This window comes from Erinaceus europaeus, chromosome 9 (genome assembly GCF_950295315.1).
Source record: "Erinaceus europaeus chromosome 9, mEriEur2.1, whole genome shotgun sequence".
Classification (NCBI taxonomy): Eukaryota; Metazoa; Chordata; class Mammalia; order Eulipotyphla; family Erinaceidae; genus Erinaceus; species Erinaceus europaeus.
Genome location: NC_080170.1, coordinates 90,710,095 through 90,736,821, shown reverse-complemented (window position 1 = coordinate 90,736,821; position 26,727 = coordinate 90,710,095). Strand labels below are relative to the sequence as shown.

At 37.5% G+C, this 26,727-nt stretch overlaps 1 protein-coding gene across 1 annotated transcript in view; it reads right to left on the bottom strand.

Moving 5' to 3' along the window:
• The window catches only part of SLC9C1 (solute carrier family 9 member C1), a 104,619-nt gene that overhangs the window by 41,897 nt on the left and 35,995 nt on the right, over positions 1-26,727 (bottom strand). Inside the window, exons 6-13 of the mRNA XM_007516350.2 lie at positions 26,567-26,695; positions 24,409-24,570; positions 19,484-19,583; positions 11,512-11,655; positions 9,606-9,780; positions 7,038-7,119; positions 3,519-3,685; positions 789-914 (exon numbers count right to left, since the gene is read on the bottom strand). Of these exons, the coding sequence (XP_007516412.1) occupies positions 789-914; positions 3,519-3,685; positions 7,038-7,119; positions 9,606-9,780; positions 11,512-11,655; positions 19,484-19,583; positions 24,409-24,570; positions 26,567-26,695 (1,085 nt within the window). The remainder of the gene's footprint in view (positions 1-788; positions 915-3,518; positions 3,686-7,037; positions 7,120-9,605; positions 9,781-11,511; positions 11,656-19,483; positions 19,584-24,408; positions 24,571-26,566; positions 26,696-26,727) is intronic.

Here is a 26,727-nt window from a genome sequence, read left to right as displayed (position 1 = left end):
CCTAACACTTCCTCTCCACTATTCCAAGCTTGTCCATGATTGCTCAACAATTTGTTTGGCTTTATATGTTAACACTCTTTTCAGTCACCAGTTTCCAGATGTCATCAGGATGCCGGCCAGGCTTCCCTGGACTGAAGACTCCACCAATGTGTCCTGGAGCTTCGCTTCCCCAGAGACCCACCCTACTAGTGAAAGAGAGAGGCAGACTGGGAGTATGGACCAGTCAACGCCCATGTTCAGCGGGGAAGCAATTACAGAAGCCAGACCTTCTACCTTCTACAACCCACAATGACCCTGGGTCCATGCTCCCAGAGGGATAGAGAATGGGAAAGCTATCAGGGGAGGGGATGGGATATGGAGATTGGGTGGTGGGAATTGTGTGGAGTTGTACCCCTCCTACCCTATGGTTCTGTTAATTTATCCTTTCTTAAATAATAATAATAAAATGAAACTGGAGGTGATTTGCTTAGTGAATTAAGTTAAAATGTGAAGGACACCTACCAGAGGGTTTCACACATATGTGGAATATAGAGAATTGAAACACATGAAATTGGAAAAATAAGTAGTCAGCCCAGACCTCAGACCTTGGAAGAAGAATGGTGGTTATCATTGGTAGGGTAGTACAGAGGGAGGAGAGGCAGAAAACTTAGTGAGAGTGGTATGGTGGAACTCTACCCCTATAATCTTATAAAACACTGTTAAATCACTACTAAACAACTGTATTGTTAAAATAGGTGGAACTGAAAAGCAAAGTTGCCTCAATACAAATAATAAAAGAAGGTACTAACTATTTGTGCTGATAAAATACGCCTGTTGGCCAGCTCCATTGCCTCTATGTTAAGGGACCCATCTATTTCCTTGTTACAGTCTGGGCATTTTACCTTCTGGTGTTCTGTTAGGTCTTCTTGAGTCAACTAGCCAAAGTACAAATTAAAAATATCACATGTAATTACTGTCTTATAGACCTCAATAATACAGAAAAGTATTCACTATATGTTTCCTTATTGTTTGTACAGTTATCTAATAGGTGAGCGAATTGCCAGTTTTGGAGAAAGTGTGTCACATGATAGCTTCATTTTTTCACATAAATTATTAGTATGGCATTATTAGAAGTTTATAACAGTGACCACACCCATACTATAGTTTTGAGGCAGTGATTCCAAAAGTATGGCTCTCAGTAGCAGCAGCTTCATCAGGGAACTGATAGAAACACACATTCTTAGAACCTACCCTACACATCAGGAGTAATAGTTTGTATTTTTACAAACTGATTTGGTTATCATGTAGCTCAGTGTTTGATGACCACTCTTTATTCATATAAGGGGCTTGAAAGTGAACATGGGCAGACCAGGCTGTGATGCACCTGACTGAATACATAGACTATCATACACAAAGATTGGGGTCCAAGCCCCCACCCCAGTTCCCACCTACAGTGGGGAAGCTTCATGAGTGATGAAGCAGGGTTTCAGGTGTGTCTTTCTCTCTTCCTGTCTTCCCACAACCCCCCTCAAATTCTATCTATCTTGTCAAATAATAAATAATTTTAAAAGAAAGTGATCATGGCATTAGGAATTAGAAATATGTATAAATCCTATTTTATAGTGGTCTGGGCATGGTACAGTGAATAAAGCATGGGACTCTCCAGCATGAGGTCCCGAGTTCAATCTCCAGCCGCACATGTACCAAAGTGATGCCTGGGTCTTTCTCCCTCTCCTCCTAGCTTTCTCATTAATAAATAAATAAAATATTTAAAATCAAAACAACAACCCTATTTTACAGATGAGGAAAACTGAAGTTTAGAGAAAGCAAAAGACTTGGTCAAGATCATAGGACTTTATTTAGTGACAATACTAGTACGTGAATGCATTTTATTTATTTATTTATTTATTTATTTACCAGAGTACAGTTTAGCTCTGGCTTATGGTGTTTCTAGGGATTAAATTTGGGACCTAGAGTGCTCAAGCATGAAAATTTTTATGAATAACCACTGTTCTGTCTCACCAACCCTATACTCAAGATTTTCTAAATTCAAGGTCAGTGCTCCCCCTGTAACTCTATAATATCATTTATGTCTATAGCAAACAAAAAAGAACTTTGTGTTAGATAACCAGTCTTATGAAACAGACCAAGTATCTTAGTGGTAGCCTATCCCTTACTTTTGCACTAGAATAAGCTGGGTGGAAGATTAGAAATACACTTTCCCTCCTCAGGCTACTTATATGACAATCTCCTAGGAAAGGATAGGAAGATAGAGCAATTTTTTTAAAATCAGATTTTCTGATATTGGGATGATGCATCAGATCAACAAAAGGTGGCAGCAAAGTACTGAGAGTTGTTAGGAATTATTAGAAAGTATTGGAGAAAACCCTTGGAATTTGCCCTAGTTATCAATTCTGTAAGTATTCTTGTGGGCAGAGTTTAGTTTTGGAATCTCTAGACCCGCCCCCCCTCCACTTTGGAATTTCAAACACAGGTTAGTGGATATAAAATAGATTTGGAAGAATCCTACTTCCCTGAAATTAATTATCTGTGTCTGTACCTTTAGGGAAGCTTGTCTCTTGTCTTGTAGATGCAGAAAAACATTGTAGCGAAAACTGATGTGACATGGCAGATGTAAAAGAGCACTAGCGTGGAGATCACAGAACAATTTTTTGCTATTTCTCTGTATGGTCACCATGATAGTTAAATATACTGTGGAAGTACACTCAGCTAACTAGGAAGTATAGTCACAGAGGTTTTATTTTTTAAATAAATCATTTATCCCCTTCTCTCTCCCCCTTTTATTTTCAGGACAGAGAGAAATTGAGAAGGGGGAATTAAGAGGGAGAGAGAAAGGGAGACACCTTCAGATTTGTTTCATCATTTGTGAAGCTTCCCTGAAAGAAGGGACAGGGGACTTGAACGAGGGCCTTTGTACATAGTAATGTGTACAGTGGGTGTGTTACCACCTAGCCCAATCACAGCAATTTTAAAGTATAGTTTAGAAGCAAAAGGTGAGCTCTCATCACATCTAAAATTATAATACTGACTTAGGATTGTATTTTATGTTAAAAAAAATACTACAGAAGCCAGACCTCAGACCTGCACCCAGAGGGATAAAGATTAGGAAAACTTCCAATGGAGCAGATGGGATACTCTGGTGGTGGGAACTGTACCCCTCTTATCCTATAATCTTGTCAATCATCATTAAATCAATTAAAAAAACAAGATTAACCACAAAGCTAGATCCTAAAAATCTAAGTGTTTCAGATATGTCTAAATAAATGTTAAAGATGAGTGAAGGCACCTATCCACATTTTATCTACTCAAAATTGGTCATTTTCTAAGATTCATTTTTTTCTATACATTTCTATACCTTCTTAAGATCCTGTCCTTACTAGAATGGTAAATAAGTTCACCAATATAATTTCTCTGTCAACTACAAACATTAAAATTTTGAAGTATTATTAATACTACTTATGCTTATTTTATAATAAGACCTAATTAGAAGGACTAGGTAAAAGATATTAGTTGCTTACCACATATGGGTTTTGAAGTATAATTGCTTTCTCAACAATGTTCCAATCTGCATTAGCAAGATCTTTGTCAAATTTGAGTGCAGAGACAGTAGATTTGGTTAGCTCTTGAAAATGTTGAAATGTATAATAAAGTGATTTGTATTTTGTTGATCTGACATTACGAAAACCTTTATAATGAAGAACACACTTTATAAAAGTAGGAACATTGCCATTTTGATAAAAACTATAAAGTTTCCCTTTGCTCTTACGGCAGCTAAGTAAAATTTTCCATTACACACTCAACATGGTTCAGCAAAATAGTTCCAGTGGATATTGTGCTACTTTGCCATGTATGTGACTCTTCTTAGCTTAGCCTACAGTGCCTTGAAGGAAATTTTGGTGAGTTGTTCTCTCTCTCCCTCTCTTTCCCTCTCCAAAACAAAACAGACAACAACTTAACATAATTTTTTCAGCAGTGTATACATTAACAATTAATCTTCCTGTTTTAGGACTGGCAAAATAGCTTGGTCAGTATGCTTCTTGGTCATGTGAGCAATCAAGGTTTGAGCCTGAACCCCACCCATATTAAAGGAAACAGGTACTGCTGTTTCTCTCTCTCTCTCTCCCTCTATTTCTCTCTCTCTGCCACTATATAATAAAGACAACTTTCTTTTTTCTCACATAAACTGAGATACATATTAACAGCAGCAGCAAATGTTTGTCGTTTACTATATTCTGGAAAAGCGTATCTCGGGGGCCAGATGGTGATGCACCTGATTGAGTGCACATGTTAAAATGTGCAAGTTTGAGCCTCCAGTCCCTACCTTCAGGGAGAAAGCTTTGCAAGTGGTGAAGCAGTGTTGCAGGTGTCTCTGTCTCTTTCCCTTTCTACTTCTCCCTCCCCTCTTGATTTTTGGCTACCTCTATCCAATAAATAAATAAAGATAATAAATTTTTTAAAAGCAGAAAAGTATATCTCAGCACTTTGTATGTATTTAGTCTCTTGAATACCTTTCATTTGTTTAAACATGTTTTGCATTACTTTACAGAGTTCTTTCACTATAACTTATTTATCTCTATTTTGACTAAAAACCACCTCCACATAGCTATCTCTTCATTTTTCCATGTTTCTTATGTGAATTAAAGTTCATTTTGCAGTATTGTGTATTATATTTCATGCACACTACAGCAACTTTTTTCTGGTTTATTTTCTTCACATATTGGAGATTGGTGTTCTTTTTCTTATAATACATACTATCTTGCCTGAGTGTGATATATTAAGATTTTTGCATTATATTATTTGCACTTGAATGAGATGATTTTCTGGGCAAACTATTGTAAAAATGGAAAGGGCAGCAGGAGTGGTAGGTTGAGGTTGGAGGGAGACAGCTGGCCCAGGAGAACATCTATCTGGATTTGAACCCTGCCACTACAAGGCAACACCATGAGGGGGCTCCGTGGATGACAGAGTGATGCTGTCCCTCCTCTCTCTCTTTCCTTCTTACTTGAAAAAAGAAAGAAAAGAAAACTATGGGTGCGTGAGACAGCTCAGTGGTATCTTTTATGCAAGAAGTCGACAGTTCATCTCGTGACTTTTTGTTTGTTTGTTTTTTCTCCTTTTCACTGGGGCATTCTTCACCTCTGGCTTATAGTGGGGTCTAAAACTGAATCTGAGACCCAAAGTCCCTCGAGCCTCAGATATTGTTGTGGATGAGACTGGCTAGGGTCTAAGGAAAATCCTGGAACCACCAGTGCACTCCCAGTAGAGGCAGGTCACAGAGCCTTCTTGAAAAGAATTACAAGAGACTCAATGATCAAGAAGTTCTTTTCTCTCTCTCTTTCTTTCTTCCTTCCTTCCTTTCTTTCTTTCTTTCTTTCTTTCTTTCTTTCTTTCTTCTTTCCCTCCTCTTCCTCCTCCTCCTTCTCTTCTTTTTTTTTTAAATTATAAAGATGCAATGTTGTGCAGTTGTATTTAAACTGCAGAAATACAGACACAGCTTGTGAAGACAGATCCCCTCTGAAAGACAACTATCTTACAGGATGGTTTCACTCCTATGTGCAATATAAAGAATTGTGACATGGTCTGGGAGATTAGGCATGAGTTCTTGAGTTCAATCCCCAGCAGCACATATACCAGAGGAATGTCTGGTGTTCTCTCTCTCTCACTCTCTCTCTCACTCATTCTATAAGTAAATAAATAAAATATTTAAAAAGAGAAAAGAATTAAAACACATGAAGTTTTTTTTTTTTAAAGTCAAACTCTGACCCTGTGAAAACTATTGCCTTAGTCTGTGTATTTATATACACTTCACTGCATTCACCACGAAAGCAATCATGCCATTATACCAAATAGACACTCCACCCATCCCTATTGCCCCCAGAGTGAGTTTTTTCAGCCTAGTTCAATGTGACTAATTTTACAGGTTAGCATGACTGAACCACAGGATGCCCAGACATTTGATCACAAATTATTCTGGGTGTGTCATGAGGGTGTTTCTGGATGAGAACAGTTATTTACGTATTTATTTTGCAATTTTACTTGTGATTAATAGTGGTTACAAGACTATAAAATTACAGGATATAGTTCCACCCCACACTCCCTCCATCACCAATCTATGTCCCTGCCTTCCCAAAGATAAATACCATAGTTCTTATAAAGTCTTAGAAATAGTCTGTTTGCTTCTGTTTTTTTAGTTTTACTGTTTGCTTCTCAGGAGAATGTTTCAAGTGGTATAGCAAATTGCCCACCCCAAGTGGGAAGACTTGATCCCATTCAAGAGAAGTTTTATGCATTATAACATGTGCATTCAACCAGATGTTACTACCAACCAGTCCCTCAAAAAATGTTTTAATGGAACAAAAGTGTGAGCAAAAGGAAGCACACTTTGATGAACAGTATATACTGATAGTAAACAGTAAACACTCACTTTGGATATTAACCTGTTTGACTTATTTACTGTTTTTCCTCTTCTAGTGTAAATTTTGTCAGATTAAAAAGCTAGTCTTCATAATGCATCATTATCAGTTAGCATAGTGCCAGCTCTTTAGGAGACTCTAAGGAAAAGTCTGCTGAATAATTTAAGGAACTGGGGCCGGTGGTGCATCTGGCTGAGAGAACATGATACCATGTGTAAGGACCCCAGTTCGAGCCCCTGTCCCCACCTGCAGGGAGGAAAGCTTCACGAGTGGTGAAGCAGGTCTGCAGATATGTCTCTCTCTGTTCTGTCTCTTCCTCTCTATCTCCCATTTTCCTTTCAATTTCTGGTAGTCTCTATCCAATAAATAAAGATAATAAAAATTGAAAAAAAATACATTTAAAAATAACTTAAGGAACTTGTTTTACTTAAACTAGACTAATAGAATTTTTTTAAAACCAGTAAGTTTACTGACCTAAACTAGTCACAAGATTTTACAAAGACATCTAAGTAGATACTGTTGATGTGTTTTCAAGGGTTTTTCTTTATTGTTACAACTACTTAGCATATATGAAATCCTTTTTTCTTCATTTAGAATAGTAGAATAGTAATTAGCAGTGCTTACCAAATTTGTTAACTGCCACTGGTAAAATAAATCTACCAACAATCAGATTAATCAAACATACTAACATTCCATGAAATAATATCTAAAATTGAAAAAAAGAAAAGTAAGTATTCATGACATTTTTACATAGTATATTTATTTACATTAAACTAGGTTCCACTACGTCAAAGGTGCTCGTGGCGGGGGGTGGGGTGGTGGTGGGGGGATTGAATGTTAAGCATGATGAAGATACTCTGGGAGTGGGGGCAGTAGGGTTGCACCCAGTTACCCAGTTGAGTACACACACATTACCATGTTCGAGGACCCACTTGCAGGGGAAAGTCTCATAAGAGGTGAACAGTGTTGTGCGTGTCTCTCTCTGTCTTCTTCTCTATCTTCCATGTTATTCACAGATTCTCTGTCCTATCTAAGTGAAATTTATAAAAGAACAAAAGAAAAAAGGAAAGAGAGAAAGAAAGAGGAAATGAGAAAGAGAGAGAAGAAAGGAATAAATGGCCAATGGGTTTGTAGTGTAGCACCAAGCCCCAGCAAAAGCCCTTTTGACGGGGGGTGGGGGGGGTGGGGGGGGTGGGGGGGGGGAGGAGAGAAAGAATCTCATTGGGGGACTGTTTTGTACCATTGTTAAAATATTTCGCCCATAATTATAGAACCAAAACAAAAATTGAGACACAGTTTGGCAAGTAAGCATAGAGACATGGAGAAAAAGTACATGTTCTTACATTCCACTACTATATTTTCTGGACCCTGAGACTAGGCCTATAGTTTCTTTATCAATTCTTTTCTGAAATAAAATATTGTACTTGTTTATTAATTTATTGGGTAGAAGGAAACTGAGATGGAAGGAAAAGATAGAGAAGGAGAGAGAAGAGAGACACCTGCAGCACTTCTTTCCCACGAGTGAAGCTTCCCCCCTGCAGGTGGCAAAGGGTTACCCTTGCACAGGGTAACACGTGCATTCAACTGAGCCCGCCACCACCTGGCCTCTCTTTATCAGTTCTTATGCACTACGTACACCTATTGGGGCATACCCACAGGGTTCTCCACTCAACACTATAGCATGTTACTATTGAGTAGTTTTCCTCAGCTGGAACAAAAAATAATTTTACTTTTCTTTTTCTAAGTGATGAAACAAATTCTCAACAACTCAAATAAATTAAAAATAAACCATCCTTTTCTTCTTGGAATGTTATCAATATCTGTTAGAAGCCAAATGACTGAACAAACATGAGTTCTTCCTGGATTCTTTACTCCATTTATCTACTTCTATGCCAGCATCCTGTCAACTTGATTACTATGTTTTTCTAATAAGTTCTGATATCAAATGCAGAAATCCTCCAACTTTGCCATTTTTCCCAAAAATTTTATGGATATTATAAATATTTTGTATGTTGTTTATATATGTCTAAATCAAATTCTCTAGGATTAGGTAGTATTGAACTTAGTGACATTCTACTGATTTTCAGTGATCCAAGTCATGAACATGGCATTTATTTTTCAACTTTTTCTTTCAATAATATCTTTCAGTTTTTAATGTGATACTTTTGTATTTCTAATAATCACATGAATTATCCCCTTAATCATGGTAAAATAAAAATTATATTATTGGGAGTCGGGCTATAGCGCAGCGGGTTAAGCGCAGGTGGCGCAAAGCACAAGGACCGGCATAAGGATCCCGGTTCGAACCCCGGCTCCCCACCTGCAGGGGAGTCGCTTCACAGGCGGTGAAGCAGGTCTGCAGGTGTCTGTCTTTCTCTCCTCCTCTCTGTCTTCCCCTCCTCTCTCCATTTCTCTCTGTCCTATCCAACAACGACAACAACAATAATAACTACAACAATAAAACAACAAGGGCAACAAAAGGGAATAAATAAATAAAATAAATATAAAAAAAATAAAAATAAAAATTATATTATTGCTAGTTTTTAATATGTTTCCAGTTTTATAGGGGTATAATTGATATATAACATTGTTCTGGTTTAATATGTCTGTATACATAATATATAAATAGATCAAAATGATAGCTAAAATGATAGTTTAGTTATTTACCCTAGTTCTCTAGAGGGTCATTAAGATTGCCTTTATGAATAATTTATTTCTTTTAATTGCTAACTAGTATTCTGTGTGGTGGTAGTTATACAAATGTGTGTGTGTGTTCCTGTTAGCAAACATATGTTATTTGCAATTTTTGTTTATGATAAAGAAATTATAGAATTCATTGTGTAGATACAAATTTTTAGCTCCCTGAGCTTAGTTGTCTGGATATTATTTGCTAAACTCTGTAGTAATTTGCATATAAAATACTTCTTAGGTAACTGTCCAGTTCTTTTCAGAGTGACAAAATTAGGTTCCAGCCTCCACCCCCCACCAGTACGAGGGATACTTCATGAGTAATGAAACTGCAGTAATAAACAATTATGTTTACAGTAAATTTTACTTAGATCAAAATGTTTATCTCCTCGTAGCTAAAACACTCCTATAGCCTAAGTAGGTTTGAGCTGCTTTCATCCAAAACACATTTCAGTACATGGCAACACTATTTATAAAATATTTCAAAAGTAAAGCTTTCCATACTTGAGATTTTTCCCTTTCAGTGCCAAGAGAAATGTCCGAATATGCAAGCAGAAGAGCCAAGTTTATGTTAGGTGTTCCTTTCATCTCGCTCCAGACCATTACGAAGGCCCAGCGCCAACTGAAGCCATGACCAAATCGAGACAAAAGAGGACTCAATAACAGCAAAACCAGAAGCCTAAAAATCAAAACAAAGTTTAGAAAATTATTTGTATCACAAAAATTCCTTCCCACTTCACTCTATTCTAATATGTTCTCTCTCTCTCTCTCTCTCTCTCTCTCTCGCTCTCTCTCTCTCCCCCCTTCTCTTTCTCCTACTTTGATAAGACAGAGAGAAATTGATGTGACAAAGGGAGGATAGAGAGGGAGAGAAAAAGATAGGCATCTGCAGTACTTGCTTCACATCTCACACTCTAGTGAAGCATCATCCCTGGAGGTGGGAAGCTGAAGTTCGAATTTCAGTCTGTGCACGGTAATGTGTGTGCTCACCTGACTGAGTGCACCATCACCTCCCCCTGTTCTAATCTGTTCTCTGTGGAATCTCCAACTCTCAGACAAATGAACCATCATTCTTCACAGTGATGGCAAGATATCAAAAGAAGGCAGAAGGATGTTCCATAGAGAAGCATGGCAAGAGTGTGACAGTATTCTTTCTGATTCACCTGCTGTGCAGTAAATGCCATGCTTGTGTGGTACTTCTTCAGACTGAAAAAATATTTTTAGATATATTTTGAAATGCAAAAAGTAGTAATTCTAATGAACAAAAAAATGAAAAAAATCTTTTTTGCAGATTTTAATCTTGCTGAATTTGTTCAGTATTGAGCAATTCATACTTAGTTACTACATTTTACACTAAATAAGTCTGATAATTTGAGGTTAACTTCCACTTTGTTGTCATTAACTGACTTGATGTTAACTCTCAACAAATTTTTATAGATGGAGTAAGATGTTAGTAATTTTGGTAATTAAAACAGATTATGAAGCTCCAATTATGACAGTTTTTCCTCTATGCCATCTCTTTTTTAAGAAAATTTCATTTATTGGTAGTTTAATAATGGTTTACAGAAATATAAGATTCCAGGAGAGTATTTCCACACCACAAGCAACACAACAGTTCTGTGTCCCTCCCCCTACCCCACAGTAGCTATCATAGTTACCATGAAGACTAAAAAAAGTATGTCATCTTTTTATTTTATTTTTATTTTTTCAAATTTATTATTATTATTTATTGGGTAGAGACAGAGAAAATACAGAGGGAAGGGGAGGTAGAGAGGGAGAGGGGAAGAGAGAGACACCTGTAGCCCTGCTTCTTCACCATTTGTGAAGTTCTCCCCCTGCAGGTGGTGGCCAAGGTTTGAACCTGGACCCTTCTGCAATGTAATATGTGCAGTCAGCCAGGTGTGCCACCACCTGGCCTCTTATCTCCTTCTTAGATGCATTGGTAGACTCCTTTCTATCTCTTTAAACTGAAAAAGGGAAATACAAAAATTATATGAACGAGAATGGAATTCACAAAGAGGTTTCCTTAAAACTTATCTCCAACTATAATTTAATCAATAGGGTTATAAAACATTACACTAATGAAGCAAGATAAAATTTTTATTTATGATATGTATTTATTTGACTTGATGAAATCTAACGAGAGAGAGAGATTGAGAGAGAGAAAAGAGAAAAGAAAAGAAAACACTAGAGAAAACATACCAGACATTAGATTAGATTAGTAGTGGCAGCTTACTGACAGGAAACTTACCAAAATCCTCTTCCTTCTTTTTAATTTTAGAAATTTTCAGAGTGCTTGCATTGCTCTAATTTCCCAATAATCTCTTGAAAAGTTTGTCTACTTTTCATTGTGAAATATTTTTAATTTAAAAGAATATCTTATAAATACAAATCCAAAGATTATTCTTACCTCAAAACAATAAGTGTGAAGTAGATATTTATAGCATAATATATGTCAGAAAAGGTAATATATAAATATGTATGTGCAGGAATTAGAAGTCCGATGAATGTGAACACCATAAGAAAAGCAACAAATGATACACAATTCCAGAATCTATATTTTGAGAAAAAAATTAAGAAGTTAGTTGTAGTTATTTAATTTAACATTGTTTTGCAAGACTTATGTATGCGAGGCATTGTGCTAGGTTTGATTAATAAAATAAAGATGGGACTTCCAGAGGCAGGGCTGTGGAGCAGCAGCAGCTGTGTTTTCTCCTCTCCTCTCCTGGGTCAACAGGGAATACCAAAGGAGAACACCTGGGACCGCAACAAGACAGGACTAGAACAACTTCAGGAACCCACCAAATACATGAGGCTCATGGACAGAGAGGAGCCTAGGGACAGATTAAGTGGCTGGTAACAGTCCGGCAGTTTACCACTTGAGGTACCACCTCCAGTCTGTTTCAGCAATAAAAAGATGGCTAAAGGGAGAAGAGGACTCCTATGAGACTCACCAAATGCAATTGTGAGTCTCCATTGGTACTGCCCTCAGAATCTGGAGCAGCAGGAGGGAGGCCCTGTGCTGACACCAGGGGACAGAGAACTAATGAGGAAACTCAGGAGAAGATCTAGACCTTGGTGGCCTAATGGTGGGGCTGTGAAAGTCTCTTTGCATACCCACTGGATTTTCTCTGCCCCACCCTGCGTTATCACTTGGTCAGGAGTCAGTGATTAAGCTCACAAGTCTACTTATAGTTTAAAAGCCCTCAGGCTCACAGGGAAGAAAAAGAACAAAAGAGGCTTTTAGCCACAGAGCTTCAACTCAGGAATTACAATACTATTGAAACAACTGTCAATTTCCACAACTGTGAACCCTTTAAGTACCTTACTTAGACACAAGTCAATCCAGGCAAGAGTGATCAGTAATTTGAAAAGTACTGAGACAGGAACCTCATAACATGGTTAAACTAACAAGAAGAAATATTGGCGAAATGAACCAGGACAAGACTCCAGCTAAAAGCTCCCCAAAGGTTGAAGCACAAAATAATGAGGTCAACATCCAAACACTAGTTAAGGAAATAGTCACAGGAGTGAGTAAAGAGTTTGAAAGAATTGTCACCAGAAATGCAGAAAAACCAAATGAGACTCTAGAAGAAAACACGAATTATCTCAAGGTTATTAGAGAGCTGAAAGCTGAAATAGCTGAGCTAAGAACACAACTAACTGAACAAGCTAAAACAGTATCACACAGGGTAACAAAATAAATGAACTCCAGAAAACAGTAGAGGGGAGAGAGAATAGATTAAATGAGGCTAAAGACAGAATTAGCAAGATCGAGGATGAATTAGAGACAATTAAAAAAGAAATAGGTCTCAGAGATTAAGAGATGATGAAAACAACAACAAAGACCTATAGGATGACTTCAAAAGGAATAATATATGCATTATTGGCTTACCAGAAGAAGAAAGAGAGGGAGGGAGAAGAAAGCATTCTTCAGGACATAATTGCTGAAAATGGCTCTAGTCTAGACAAAATCAAAGACATAAAGGTTCAAGAAGCCCAGAGGGTCCCAAAAATAATTAGCCCAGACTTAAAGACACCAAGACACAACATATTTAAAATGGAAAGGAATAAGGATAAAGAAAGGATCCTGAAGGCTACAAAAGAAAAACAAAGAGTCACCTACAGAGGAAAACCCATAAGATTAGCAGTAGACACCTCCACACAAACACTACAGGCCAAAAGAGAATGACAAGATATTTGTCGAGTGCTCAGTGAGAAAAGCTTTCAACCAAGACTACTGTGTCCTGCTAGACTGTTATTCACACTAGATGGATGCATAAAAACCTTCTCAGAGAAGCAACAGTTGAAAGAATTAACTATCACCAAGACTGCTCTGAAAGAAGTTTTGAAAGGTCTCCTATAAACAGTCAGACCACCATAATTGTGCCATACATCAGAACACTCTAAAAATCTACAATAATGGCAATGTCTTCAATCTTTGATATCATTAAATGTCAATGGCCTGAATTCACCTATTAAAAGGCACAGCGTAGGAAGATGAATCAGAAAACACAACCCAACAATATGCTGTCTACTGGAAACCCACTTAACAAGACACAGACTCAAAATGAAAGGATAGATTTAAAATCAGTAAAATTTTAAAAGAGAGAGATGGATACTACTTAATGCTCAGTGGATCAGTTAATCAAGAGCACTTAACAATTATTAACATCTATGCACGCAATGAGATGCCATCTAAATACATCAAACATCTACTGAAAGAGTTACAGCAACATATTAACAGCAACACACTAATAGTAGGGGACTTCAACACTCTACTCTCTCAGTTTGACAGATCATCCAGGCAGAAAATCAATAAAGACATGAGGGAGCTAAATGAGGAGATAGATGAATTAGAGCTATTGGACGTTTTCAGAATCATTCATCCCAAGAAAATAGAATACACATTCTACTCAAGTCCATATGGGTCATTCTCAAGGATAGACCATATAATAGGCCACAAAGACAGCATCAGCAAATTCAAGAGCATTGAAATCATCCCAAGCATCTTCTCAGACCACAGTGGAATGAAACTAATACTTAACAATCAACAAAAGATTAGTAATAGTCCCAAAATGTGGAAGCTCAACAGTACACTACTTAATAACTACTAGGTCAAAGAGGAAATAAAGGAAGAAATCAAAATGTTTTGAGAGTTCAATGAAAATGAAGACACAAGCGATCAATATATTTGGGACACAGCAAAGGCAGTACTGAGAGGGAAGTTCATAGTCATACAAGCACACATTAGGAAATAAGAAAAAGCACAAATAAACAGCTTAATTGCACATCTTAAAGACCTAGGAGAAGAACAGAGGGACCCTAAAGAAACCAGGACAGAAATCACTAAAGTTAGGAGAGAAAGAAATAACATTGACAATAAGAAAACCATACAAAAGATCAATGAAAGTAAATGTTGTTTTTTTAAAGAGTGAACAAAATTGACAAAAGTTTAGCCAGACTCACAAAAACAGACAGGGACACAACCAAAATAGAAAACTACAGACCAATATCTTTGATGAACATAGATGCTAAAATAGTGAACAAAATTCTACCCAACCAGATACAGCAGTATATTAAAAAGATTGTTCATCATGACCAAGTAGGGTTTATCCCAGGCATGCAGGATTAGTTTAATATACGTAAATAAATCAACTTGATCCATCACATCAACAAAAGCAACAAAATCACAAGGTCATATCTGTAGACGCAGAGAAAGCCTTTGACAAAATACAGCATCCCTTTATGATCAAAACACTACAAAAAATGGGAATAGATGGAAAATTCCTGAAGATAGTGGAGTCTCTATATAGCAAACCTACAGCCAACATCATACTCAATGGTGAAAAACTGGAAGCCTTTCCACTCAGATCAGGTACTAGACAGGGCTGCCCACTATCACCATTACTATTCAACATAATGTTGGAAATTCTTGCCATAGCAATCAAGCAGGAACAAGGAATTAAAGGGATATAGCTTGGAAGAGAAGAAGTCAAACTCTCCCTATTTGCAGATGACATGATAGTATACATAGAAAAACCTAAGGAATCCAGCAAGAAGCTCATGGAAATCATCAGGCAATACAGTAAGGTGTCAGGCTACAAAACTAACATTCAAAAGTCAGTGGCATTCCTCTATGCAAACACTAAGTTAGAAGAAGTTGAAATACAGAAATCAATTCCTTTTACTATAGCAACAAAAACAATAAATTATCTAGGAATAAACCTAACCAAAGAAGTAAAGGACTTGTATACTGAAAATTGTGAGTCACTACTCAAGGAAATTGAAAAAGACACAAAGAAGTGGAAAGATATTCCATGCTCATGGGATGGAAGAATTAACATCATCAAAATGAACAAACTACTCAGAGCCATATACAAATTTAATGCTATCCCCATCAATATCACAACCTTTTTATTTTATTTTATTTTATTTAGGAGAATAGAACAAATGCTACAAATGTTTATCTGGAACCAGGAAAGAACTAGAATTGCCAAACCCATCTTGAGAATAAAGAACAGAACTTGGAAGCATCACACTTCCAGATCTCAAATTGTATTATAGGGCCATTGTCATCAAAATTGCTTTGTACTGGAACATGAATAGACACACTGACCAGTGGAATAGAATTGAGAGCCCAGAAGTAAGTCCCTAAACCTATGGACATCTAATCTTTGACAAAGGGGCCCATACTATTAAATGGGGAAAGCAGAGTATCTTCAACAAATGCTGTTGGAAAAAATGGGTTGAAACATGCAGAAGATTGAAATTGAACCACTACATTTCACCAAATACAAAAGTAAATTCCAAGTGGATCAAAGACTTGGATGTTAGACCAGAAATTATCAAGTACTTAGAGGAAAATATTGGCAGAATTTTTTTCTGCATAAATTTTAAAGACATCTTCAGTGAAACGAATCCAACTACAAAGAAGACTAAGGCAAGCATAAACCTATGGGACTACATCATATTTAAAAGCTTCTGCACAGCAAAAGAAAACACTACCCAAATCAAGAGACCTCTCACAGAATGAAAGAAGATCTTTACATGCCATACATCAGACAAGAGGCTGATAACCAGAATATATAGAGAGCTTGCCAAATTCAACACCAAGAAAGCAAATAACCCCATCCAAAAATGGGGGGAGGACATGGACAGAATATTCACCACAGAAGAGATCCAAAAGCCTGAGAAACACATGAAAAAATGCTCTAAGTCTTTGATTGTCAGAGAAATGCAAATAAAGACAACAATGAGATACCACTTCACACCTGTGAGAATGTCATACATCAGAAAAGGTAACAGCAGCAAATGCTGGCGAAGGTGTGGGGTCAAATGAAACCTCCTGCACTGCTGTTCGGAATTTTTATTGGTCCAACCTCTGTGGAAAACAGTCTGGAGAACTCTCAGAAGACTAGAAATGGCCCAACCCTATGACCCTGCAATTCCTCTCCTAGGGATATATCCTAAGGACCCCAACACACCCATCCAAAAAGACCTGTGTACACATATGTTCTTGGCAGCACAATTTGTAATAGCCAAAACCTGCAAGCAACCCAGGTGTCCAACAACAGATGAGTGGCTGAGCAAGTTGTGGTATATATATATACAATGGAATACTACTCAGCTATAGAAAAAGGTGACTTCACCGTTTTCAGCTGATCTTGGATGGAGCTTGAAAAATTAATGTTAAGTGAAATAACAGAAATGGCAGGATGAATATGGGATGATCTCACTCTCAGGCAGAAGTTGAAAAACAAGATCAGAAGAGAAAACACAAGTAGAACCTGAACTGGAATTGGCGTATTGCACCAATGTGAAAGACTCTGGGGTGTGGGGGGGGATAAGCCAGAGCAAGCTATTCTCCTGTATTTGGAGAATACAGGTCCAAAAAGGATGACAGAGGACCTAGTGGGGGTTGTATTGGAATGTGGAAAACTGGGGAATGTTATGCATGTACAAACTATTGTACTTACTGTTGAATGCAAAACATAAATTCCTCAATAAAGAAATTTTTTTAAATAAATAAAATAAAGATGAATAAAGCAGTTACCATACTTAAAAGGCTTATATTTCATCTCTAGAGAAACGCTAGGATAAGGAAACAGGTAATTGTAAAGCAATTCTAGCCAGGTCTCACCAAATGCAAAGTAGTGTCTAAATTGACTTAAACAGAAATATTTAGGTTGTAGTCAAGCTATTCCACAGAACTCATTCAGGCATTAGAGTTGACATAACTTGAGAGTACTTACTGTGGGCAACTGAGTGGTGGTGCACCTGGTTGAGTGCACATGTTACAGTGCACAAGGACCAGAGTTTGATTCCCCCGTCCCCACTGGCAGGGGGAAAGCTTTGCAAGTGGTAAAGCAGCGCTGTAGATGTCTCACTGTCTCTCTCCCTCTTTATGTCCCCCTTCTGTCTTGATTTTTAGCTGTTTCTATCCAATGAATAAAGATAATAATTAAAAAAGAATACTAACTGTGAATTTTTTGTGTGTTATTAGAAAGACTAACATCATCTATTATTATAATTAGTATTATTTTATTTATTTACTTTGTATTTTACCAGAACACTGCTCAGCTCTGGTTCATGTAGTGATGGAGATTGAACCTGGATCCTTTGATGCCTCAGGCATGAAACTCTTTTTCGATAACCATTATGCTGTCTTCCCAGCTATAAAATCATTTATTAAAAAAAAAAAAATGCTTGGGCCACAAAACAGCTTACCTAGAATGTATACCTGCTTTGTCATGCACTCAACCCAGGTTTGAGCTGGGCCCTCACCCACAGTGGAGGAGGAGGATTGATTTTTGGGCTATCTCCCCTTTAAGGTTTGTTTATTTTGGGGCTTTATTCTGGAGATTGAGGCTGGATTGAAAGCCTTTTTGCATAGCCATTATGTAATCTCTTCAGCCCTTGGAGTCTGCCTTTCTACTTAAAAAAATTCAGACTGGCGCAGTAAAGCTTTAGTAACACCAAGAACAAACAAATGAAAAAAAAAAAAAAACTGAAATATGGAATGACTAAGTAAGTCTTTACCCCAAATCTAGCCAGTTCTTAGGTGTTTACTAATCTTTTATTCACATGAATGCTCGTTGTAGATTCTTTGTTTGGCGTATGTTTTGTGTGGGGAAACTGCATAGTTTTTGTGTCCTTTGAAGAAAATTCTTTCAAGTGTGGAATGACTAATTTTATCTAGCTGCTAGTACAGCTGACTTCATTGTTACTTGATAAAAAATATTTAATATCTTTATTTATTTAGTGGCTAGAAATAGCCAGAAATCAAGAGGAATAGCAAGATAGATAGCGAGAAAAATAGAGACATCTGCAGCCCTGCTTCAACAGTAGCAAAGCTTTCCTCCTGTAGGTGAGGGCCAGAGGCTTGAACCTGGGTCCTTGTGCATAATAACATGTGTGTTCAACCAGGTGCACCACCAGTCAGCCCTGATATCATTGTTACCGATCAGTCACTTTAGTAAGCTACTCCAAAATCCTATAAGTTTCTATATTTTTAAGCTGCTGACCTCTGAATTTATTCAATCTTACATGACAACCTCTCAAACTCAAAGAAATGATCACTAGTAATGTTCAGGTCTCTGTAAATACACGTTACTCTTGTGTGATTATGTCAGTCTCCCACGTTGTGTATTGAAACATTACAGAAAAGCTTCTAGGCCAACACAGATTCCACTTACCTCTTATCAGAGTGGCCTAGTGTAGTATACACTTCACCTATTTTGCTAAATATAAGACTTGCTTGTACCTACTTTGGTATTTATTTCTTTTATAAAACTGCTAATTTTCTCTGAATACCCTTGATTATTTAATTTGCTTTGCACAGAAATCTCTGTGTTGTCCTTATATATAGGACCCCTGTTCTGAGAGCAGTGCCATGCTGAAACATTGTGAAGCTTAAAGCAAAAGAAAGAATTAGTATTAGTGAACTCCAATTTATTTATTTTTGGATCAAAATAAAGGTAAATTGAGTAAGGAGAGAGAGATATACAGCACTGTTTCACCTCTTGTGAAGCTTCCTCCCTACAGGTGGGGCCCAGGGATTTGAACCCAGGTCTTTGGCACTGTATGCCTGGTCCCCTCACCTTTATTTAAAATGTTTAACTTTTTAACTATGGATGTGTGCATTAATTTCAGAGACTTGAGGAAATTAGTGGGGGTAACAAGGTGAATATGAATTTGAGCTGAAGTTACAAAAATTTACCTACTTTAGGAAAATAGAATAGACTAAAAATAGAGTTTGAGGAAAGGATTTACAATTGCAAAGTTTGTAAGTTGATAACTTCTTCCTTGCATTTAATTATTTTTATAATATTATGGCATCTCTATAAAAAGAAAAAAGTGAAAATATATAAGTCACTCACTTGACAATCAGTGTTTCAAGTCCTGGTTTAAAACTTATAGAATTTAAAGAAAGTCCCATAATGGCCAGTGCAAATATTCCAGATGTTTTAATTAGTTCACCTATTAAAAAATAACTATAAAATATTAACTTAATATGAACAATAGCACAAACTTCTACCAGAGATAAAAATATCAGATATCTTGAAAGTACAATGACCTTATATAGAAGTTGCTCCACTTAATTTCAATTGGAAAATATTGAATCAAATTTTTTGTATAATATATTCAATATGAGACAGCAGTGACCATGAGAAAGGAAATGCCAGAAGTTTTCAGAAACCATAAGGAGATTCTTTTATTTGGACTTTTATAGGTTATAGAATTGAGAATTTAAGATAATTTGATCAAGATCTATGACAGGGAAAAAGCACACACAAATAAAGTCACATGTTAAAAATAACTGCACTGTGATGTATTGAAAGTCAGTCTGCAACACACAGGTTTGTAAAAAAGAAAGAGGGAAAGAAAGAAAGAAGGGAAGAAAGGAAGGAAGGAAGAAAGGAAGGGAGGAAGGGAGGGAGGGAGGGAGAGAGTGAGAGATGGAAAGTGGGCCAATTGATGACACACCTCGAGTGCACAAGTTACAATGCACAAGGACCTTCGACCCCCAGTCCCCACCTGAAAGGGGAAGTTTCACAAGTGGTGAAGCAGGGCTTCAGCTCTCTCTGTCTCTTTCCCCACCTTTTTAAAAATTATTTTTATTTGTTATTGGATGGAGACAGAAAGATATTGAGGGGGAGGGGGAGGTAGAGAGGGAGACAGAGAGAGACCTATAGCCCTGCTTCACCACTCATGAAGCTTTACCCCTGCAGGTGGGGACCAAGGGCTTGAACCTGGGTCTTTGTGCACTGTAATGTGTGCATTTATTATGTGCACCACCACCCAGCCTCTCTCTCTCTTTCTGTCTTTATCCAATAATTGAATAATGATAATTTAAAAAAAAAGAAAGAAAAGAAAGAGCATGAGGAAGGAAGGAAGAAAATTACTATAATGGGATAGTTCAGTGATGTGATTCTGGGAGGGTTTTTTGCCTCCAGGGTTATCGCTGGGGCTCAGTGCCTGCACTATGAATCCACTGCTCCTGGATGCTATTTTTTCCCCATTTTGTTGCCCTTGTTGTTACTATTGCCACTGCTGTTGCTGTTGTTGGATAGGACAGAGAGAAATCTAGAGAGGAGGGGAAAACAGAGAAAGGGAAAGATAGACACCTGCAGACCTGCTTCACTGCTTATGAAGTTACCCCCTCCAGGTGGGGAGCCGGGGCTCCAACCAGGATCCTTATGTTGGTCCTTGAGCTTCGCGCCATGTGCCTTTAACCCACTGTGCTACCGCCTGACTCTTGGTAGTTTTTTGTTTTTTTTTTTTTTTTGTCATGGTTTAGTGGATGTTCTTCTAGTAGCAAATCAAATTTTTGCTTTAATCCTAAATTATATTGTTGATAGGAGGCCAGGCAGTGGTCTACTGCATTAAAAGCACACGTTACTATACTTAAAAACCCAAGTTTGAGCCCCTGCTCGCCACCCGCAGGGTGGACGATTCAACAGTGATGAAGCAGGTCTGCAGGTGTCTTTCTCTCATCCTCTGTGTCTGCCCTTTCTTCTCAGTTCCTCTCAGTCCTATCAAATAAAATAGAAAGGGGAAAAAAAAAAAGGGAGAAATGGCTGCTAGGAGCAGTGGATTTGTAGTGCAGCCATAAGCCCCAGCAATAACCTTATTAATAATGATAATGATAATAATAATAATAGAAGAATGTTGTTGATATACCTATTTTACCATAATGCCGTTTTCATCAAGTTGGCATAAATAGTTGAATCATTTATGAGCTCTTTCTTCCTTCATTTATTTTTCTTTCCTACATCAGTTGTATCTTAGTGTAGGTTTATTAGATGTTTAATACTTAGCTGGTAAGAATTACTCACATTTTGGGAAACCATCTTATTTAGTCTCAAAATACATCTGGATGAAATTTTTATGTCGGTTTGTAATATTTAAGATCTGAAAGTAACTTGTTATTGTTTTGTGATATAGTTTATGTTGTGAAATCAGTACCATTTTCTTAGGTATAAGCCTTGATCTTGAGGCTAAGATTACTCACTAAATTCATTAGAAAAATTATGTTTATTTTTTATAGGGATTTTAAGTATAGAGGGTCTACGAGATGACACACCAGACTTGTACGCCAGAGGCACCAGTGGTTCCAGGTTTAATCTCAAGTACCACTATAGACCAGAGTGAAGTAGTCCCTTGGAACTCTGGATCTCTCTATTTCCATCTCTCTCTGATAATTTTTAATATTTTATTTATTTGTTGGATAGACACACACAAAAAAATCAAGAGGGAAAACAGAGGTAGAGAGACAGACAGAGACACACCTGCAGCCCTGCTTTACCTATGGGGGAAAGCTTTGCTAGTGGTGAAGCAGGGCCGCAGTTGTCTCTCTGTCTCCCTCTCTATCTTGCCATTCCTCTTGATTTCTGGCTGTCTCTATCCAGTAAATAAATAAAGATAAAAAATATTTTTTTAAATAACAATGAAGTCAATGGTACTAGGTAAAATTAGTCACGCCACACTTGAAAGAATTTAACCCATGCAATTGGGAACTGGGGACTCAGACTCAAGTCCTTGTGCCTTTCAAATAAATAAACCTTTGAAAAAAAGAACTTAGGTACTTTGAAAGTGCCACACAGTGAGTGCAATTATACTGTCTAATCATTTTTTCCATGTCTTTTAATGCATTGATTCAAGTCTATAACATCACTAGATTACAACTGACTTTAAGCCACCAGTTACTTAGGAAAACTCAAGATTTTATGTTACGCTTTCTTCTTCTGACGTAAAAATAATGAATTCTTTTACCCTAGCATATCTATAGAGAACTTTTTGTCTGTTTTGATTCATTCAATTTTGTATTTCTTTGTAATCTTTCACAGTTTTCCATGATCGGTCCAAATTTCTAAAGTTCCTCCCTTGATATTTTATAACTGCTACCAATGTAAAAATGTAAAAAAGTAAAAATTTCACTATGTTTTCTAGCTAGTTACTATTGGCTGATGAGAACACATGACTTTTGTATGTATATCACATGTCAAGTTATTAAAAAGTCTTATTGGTTTATTTTTTAATTGATTTTCCTGGGTTTTTTGTGCAAGTTAAAATGTAATGTAACTACTGCCTCTTTCATAACATGTAGGGATTTTTTTTTTCTTCTGTTGTATTAGTGAAAGCTCCCAGGACTTTTCCCCCTATATGGGGGTTATCATCAGGCCTTCATACTTCGCATGATGCTTCTGACCCTGTAAGACTCCTTTCTTCCTCCTATTTCTCTTAAAATGGAAGAAACGGAAGGCAGAGAAGGAAAGAGAAACAGTTAAGTGGGAAATGAGGGGAGACATTGCCAGTACTGCTCCACTGCTTGGTGAAGTCTTCCTTGTGCAGATACTCCCCTGTGGTGACCAGACTCAAACCCAGGTCCTTGCACATGGCAAAAAGTGAACTATCTGGATAGCTGCTCCCCACCGAGACTATTTTAGTCATCAGCATAAAAATAGGCAACACTGAGGGCCGGGTGGTAGCACAGTGGGTTGAGCACACATGGCGCAAAGAGCCGGGACCATTTTAAAGATCCTGCTTGGAGCCCTTGGTTCCCCACCTGCAGGTGGGTCGCCTCACATGTGGTGAAGAAAGTCTGCAGGTGTCTATCTTTCTCTCCCTCTCTCTGTCTTCCTCTCCTCTCTCGATTTCTCTCTGTCCTATCCAACAACAGCAGCAGCAATGGCAACAATAACAAGGCAACAAAATGGGGAAAATAGCCGCCAGGAGCAGTCCAGCAATGACCTTGGAGGCAAAAAAAAAAAAAAAAAGGCAACACTGATTTATGAATGTAATGGGAAGGCATAGAATCATACAATTGGGTGAGTAGCCATTATGGCACACATTAACTCCTACTTATTTGTTCGCCTACCTTAAGACTTGGGTTGAATATAATTTTGAACCTAGATCAGGAAGTAGTGATGAAACCAGTTATTTATATCTGAGATAACTTCTGAGGAAGTGAGTATGAATGATGGTAAATGTATTAATAATATTGGTAGATTTTCTAATACTTAGTTTTTCTCAACTTGTAAGTATTATTTTCAGTTGCTTCAAACCTAGGACTTACCAAGAAAACTATAATTTAATTTCAGATACTAAAGATGACTATTTATTTTTTCAGTGAGGAGTCTGCAAGTATTATTATTATTTTATTTTATTTATTTATTTTTAAATTTTCTTTATTGGGAAATTAATGTTTTACATTCAATAGTAAATACAATAGTTTGTACATGCATAACATTTCTCAGTTTTCCATTAACAATACAACCCCCACTAGGTCCTCTGAAAAATGACTATTTTTGAGGACCTTTTGAATTTATTTGTATTATGGTTGAACAATATTAGAAATTTTTTTTTGAAATGCTCTAGTTCTTTTAAAAACTAGTTTATAAGTGTATATGAGAAAGATATATTTTGCTTAGGGAGGTATAATGATTTATACATGTATAAAAGAAGATTTATGTCTTTATTTAAACCTTTTTATAGCTATACTTATTTTTGTCTAATTGGTTATGAAGTTCATATATACCTAATGATATCAATGTAATTATAATGTTATATAATTCTTCGGTCATTTGTAATGCTACTTTATATATCTCATTACATTTTTCTCTTTCATATAGTTATATAGGTACAATATTTTCATATCTCTTTATTTATTATTTTAATTAAAATATTCCTTCTAAGTTAGTTGGATTTTTTTCCCATAATTTTTCCCTGGCACATATTTTCCCTTACCATTCTTTTGAACTTTTCTATGTCATTAAATTTGGAGACTAGTCTCTTCACTTACTAATATAAAAGATAAGATACAGCACTGAAAAGGTGAGACTTATATGATTGACATCATCTTCAAAAATATTAGAGATCCACAACTGCATCAGTCTTGAGCTTATAATTCCAATGAAGAAACTTGCTATACAGTATCGACAAGTGCTACTGAAGATGTTAAAGGCTGAAATAAAGAAGAAGAAATAAAACACAGTTAATAAAACTGATGTGCCTTTAACTCACACTGAGCATCTGTAGGACCATAATTTGATGTCCTCTTTAGTAGTTTTGCACAGTACTGTTGTTAAGTGGTGACAGTGCTGCACAAGCTCTGGATCTGGTGGACTACAGAGTCTGACAGACTATGAGTCAGCAATCTGTCCCTCATCCCCTGGACCAATCACTGTGGAAACTAAATCCCCCTCCTCTATTTTTTTCTTTTATCATTTTATGGGAGGAGGGGTGGTTAATAGCTTACAATACAGTTGTTGACACATGAGTAATATTTCTCATCTCAGGCCAGGGAGCGGAGCACTCAGCTAAGCACACATAGTACGAAGCCCAAGGACCCGGTTCAAGCACCCCTCCCCTGGGGCCCCTCCTGCGGGGGTGGGGGTCACTTCATAAGTGGTGAAGCAGGGCTGAAGGTGTCTTTCTCGCTCCCTATCTACCCTCCACTTTCAATTTCTCTGTGTCGTATCCAATAATAATAACAACAAGGAGGAGGAGGAGGAGGAGGAGGAAGACAAGGAGGAGGAGGAGGAAGAGGAGGAGGAGGAGAAAAGAGGACAAAGAGGAGCAGGAGGAGGAGGAGGAGGAGGAGGGGGAGGGGAGGGGAGGGGGAGGGGAGGGGAGGGGAGGGGGAGGGGAGGGGGAGGGGGAGGGGGAGGAGACCACCACCGGAAGCAGTGGATTCATATTATTGGCACCCAGCTCCAGTGATAACCCTGAAGGCAAAAATAAAAAACAAATCTCACCATTGCTGTGCAGATGTCCCCTCAGGCTAGTGCCAGTTCCCACAAGAGTTAATATGATATTCTCTAAGTGCCCTTCCCAACCAATCCTGTCCGGGCTCTTCACTCCCAGTTTTTGCCCTATAAAGCCCTTCTTCTTCCGCCCCTCTCTCTCTTGCCCGCTATTCACCTTGGTGAACGGAGGGCGCAGCACAACACACCATAATAGGTGTCTGCAAAGCACTGTCACTTTGGTTTCACATAAGTCACTGTAACTTGGATCCTTTTCTATCATCATGCACCAGGACTCCATGGCCTCTTCTCACTAGTCCCACCCTGCCCTCCTTCCCCCAAATCCTTTGCTTTGGGGAAATATACCACACCCAGTGCAAATTTCACTTGTGTTTTCAATTTCTTCCCTTGTTTCTTTGGTTCTTTATTTTTTTATTTTTATTTTTTTCCTTTATTGGGGAATTAATGTTTTACATTTGACAGTGAATACAATAGTTTGTACATGCATGACATTTCTCAGTTTTCCACATAACAATACGACCCCCACTAGGTCCTCTGTCATCTTTTTCCAGGTTTCTTTGGTTCTTATGAGTGTGATCATCCAGTATTCTTCCTTCTCTTTTAAGAGTATCTCACTTAACATGATTCCCTCAATCTCCATCTAAGATGAGGCAAATAAAATGATGTTTCCCAGAGCTTTGACAAGCTAATAAGCTACTATGTAGTCAAGAGGGCTGCAGCCACATCTTCCCTAAATAGCCATGCCATTTGTACTTCCTTCCTCCTTGAGATGAAAGTGGTGTGTGTGTGTGTGTGTGTGTGTGTGTGTGTGTGTGTGTGTGTGTGTGTGTGTTCTGCAGGGACTAAGTCCTAGGGTGAAGAGCAGAAAATCTGTCTCGTCTCACCACTGGTTGGTGAATGGCTAATCTTCACCAAATAAATATAAACAGCATTTCTCATCCTAATTGCCAAGCACATTGCTTCAGCCTCATTCTATGGGATGTTGTGCACGTTGGACCTATAAGATTCCCCATGAGAAGTTCCAGCCTACCCTCACGGTAAAACCACAACTAATACTGCATAAGGTATGCATGGCAATGATCTTCAAAAGGAAAGTCATTAAAATATTACCTTTGTACATATATAGTTTATGATAAAATACTACAAAACTCCAGATCCTGATATTAAGAAACTAAGTGAAAATTAGGTCTTTACCTAAGGACTGGTTCATATTTGTGTGAATGTTAGTGTTCACATCTATGATAGTGGAAAACACAATAAAGGACACTATAGAGGTCATCAGACTTTCTCCACTAATTAAATTGGCAAGGGTCCTAGAAATACCTGTGGAGTGGAAAATATTTTTATTAGCACAG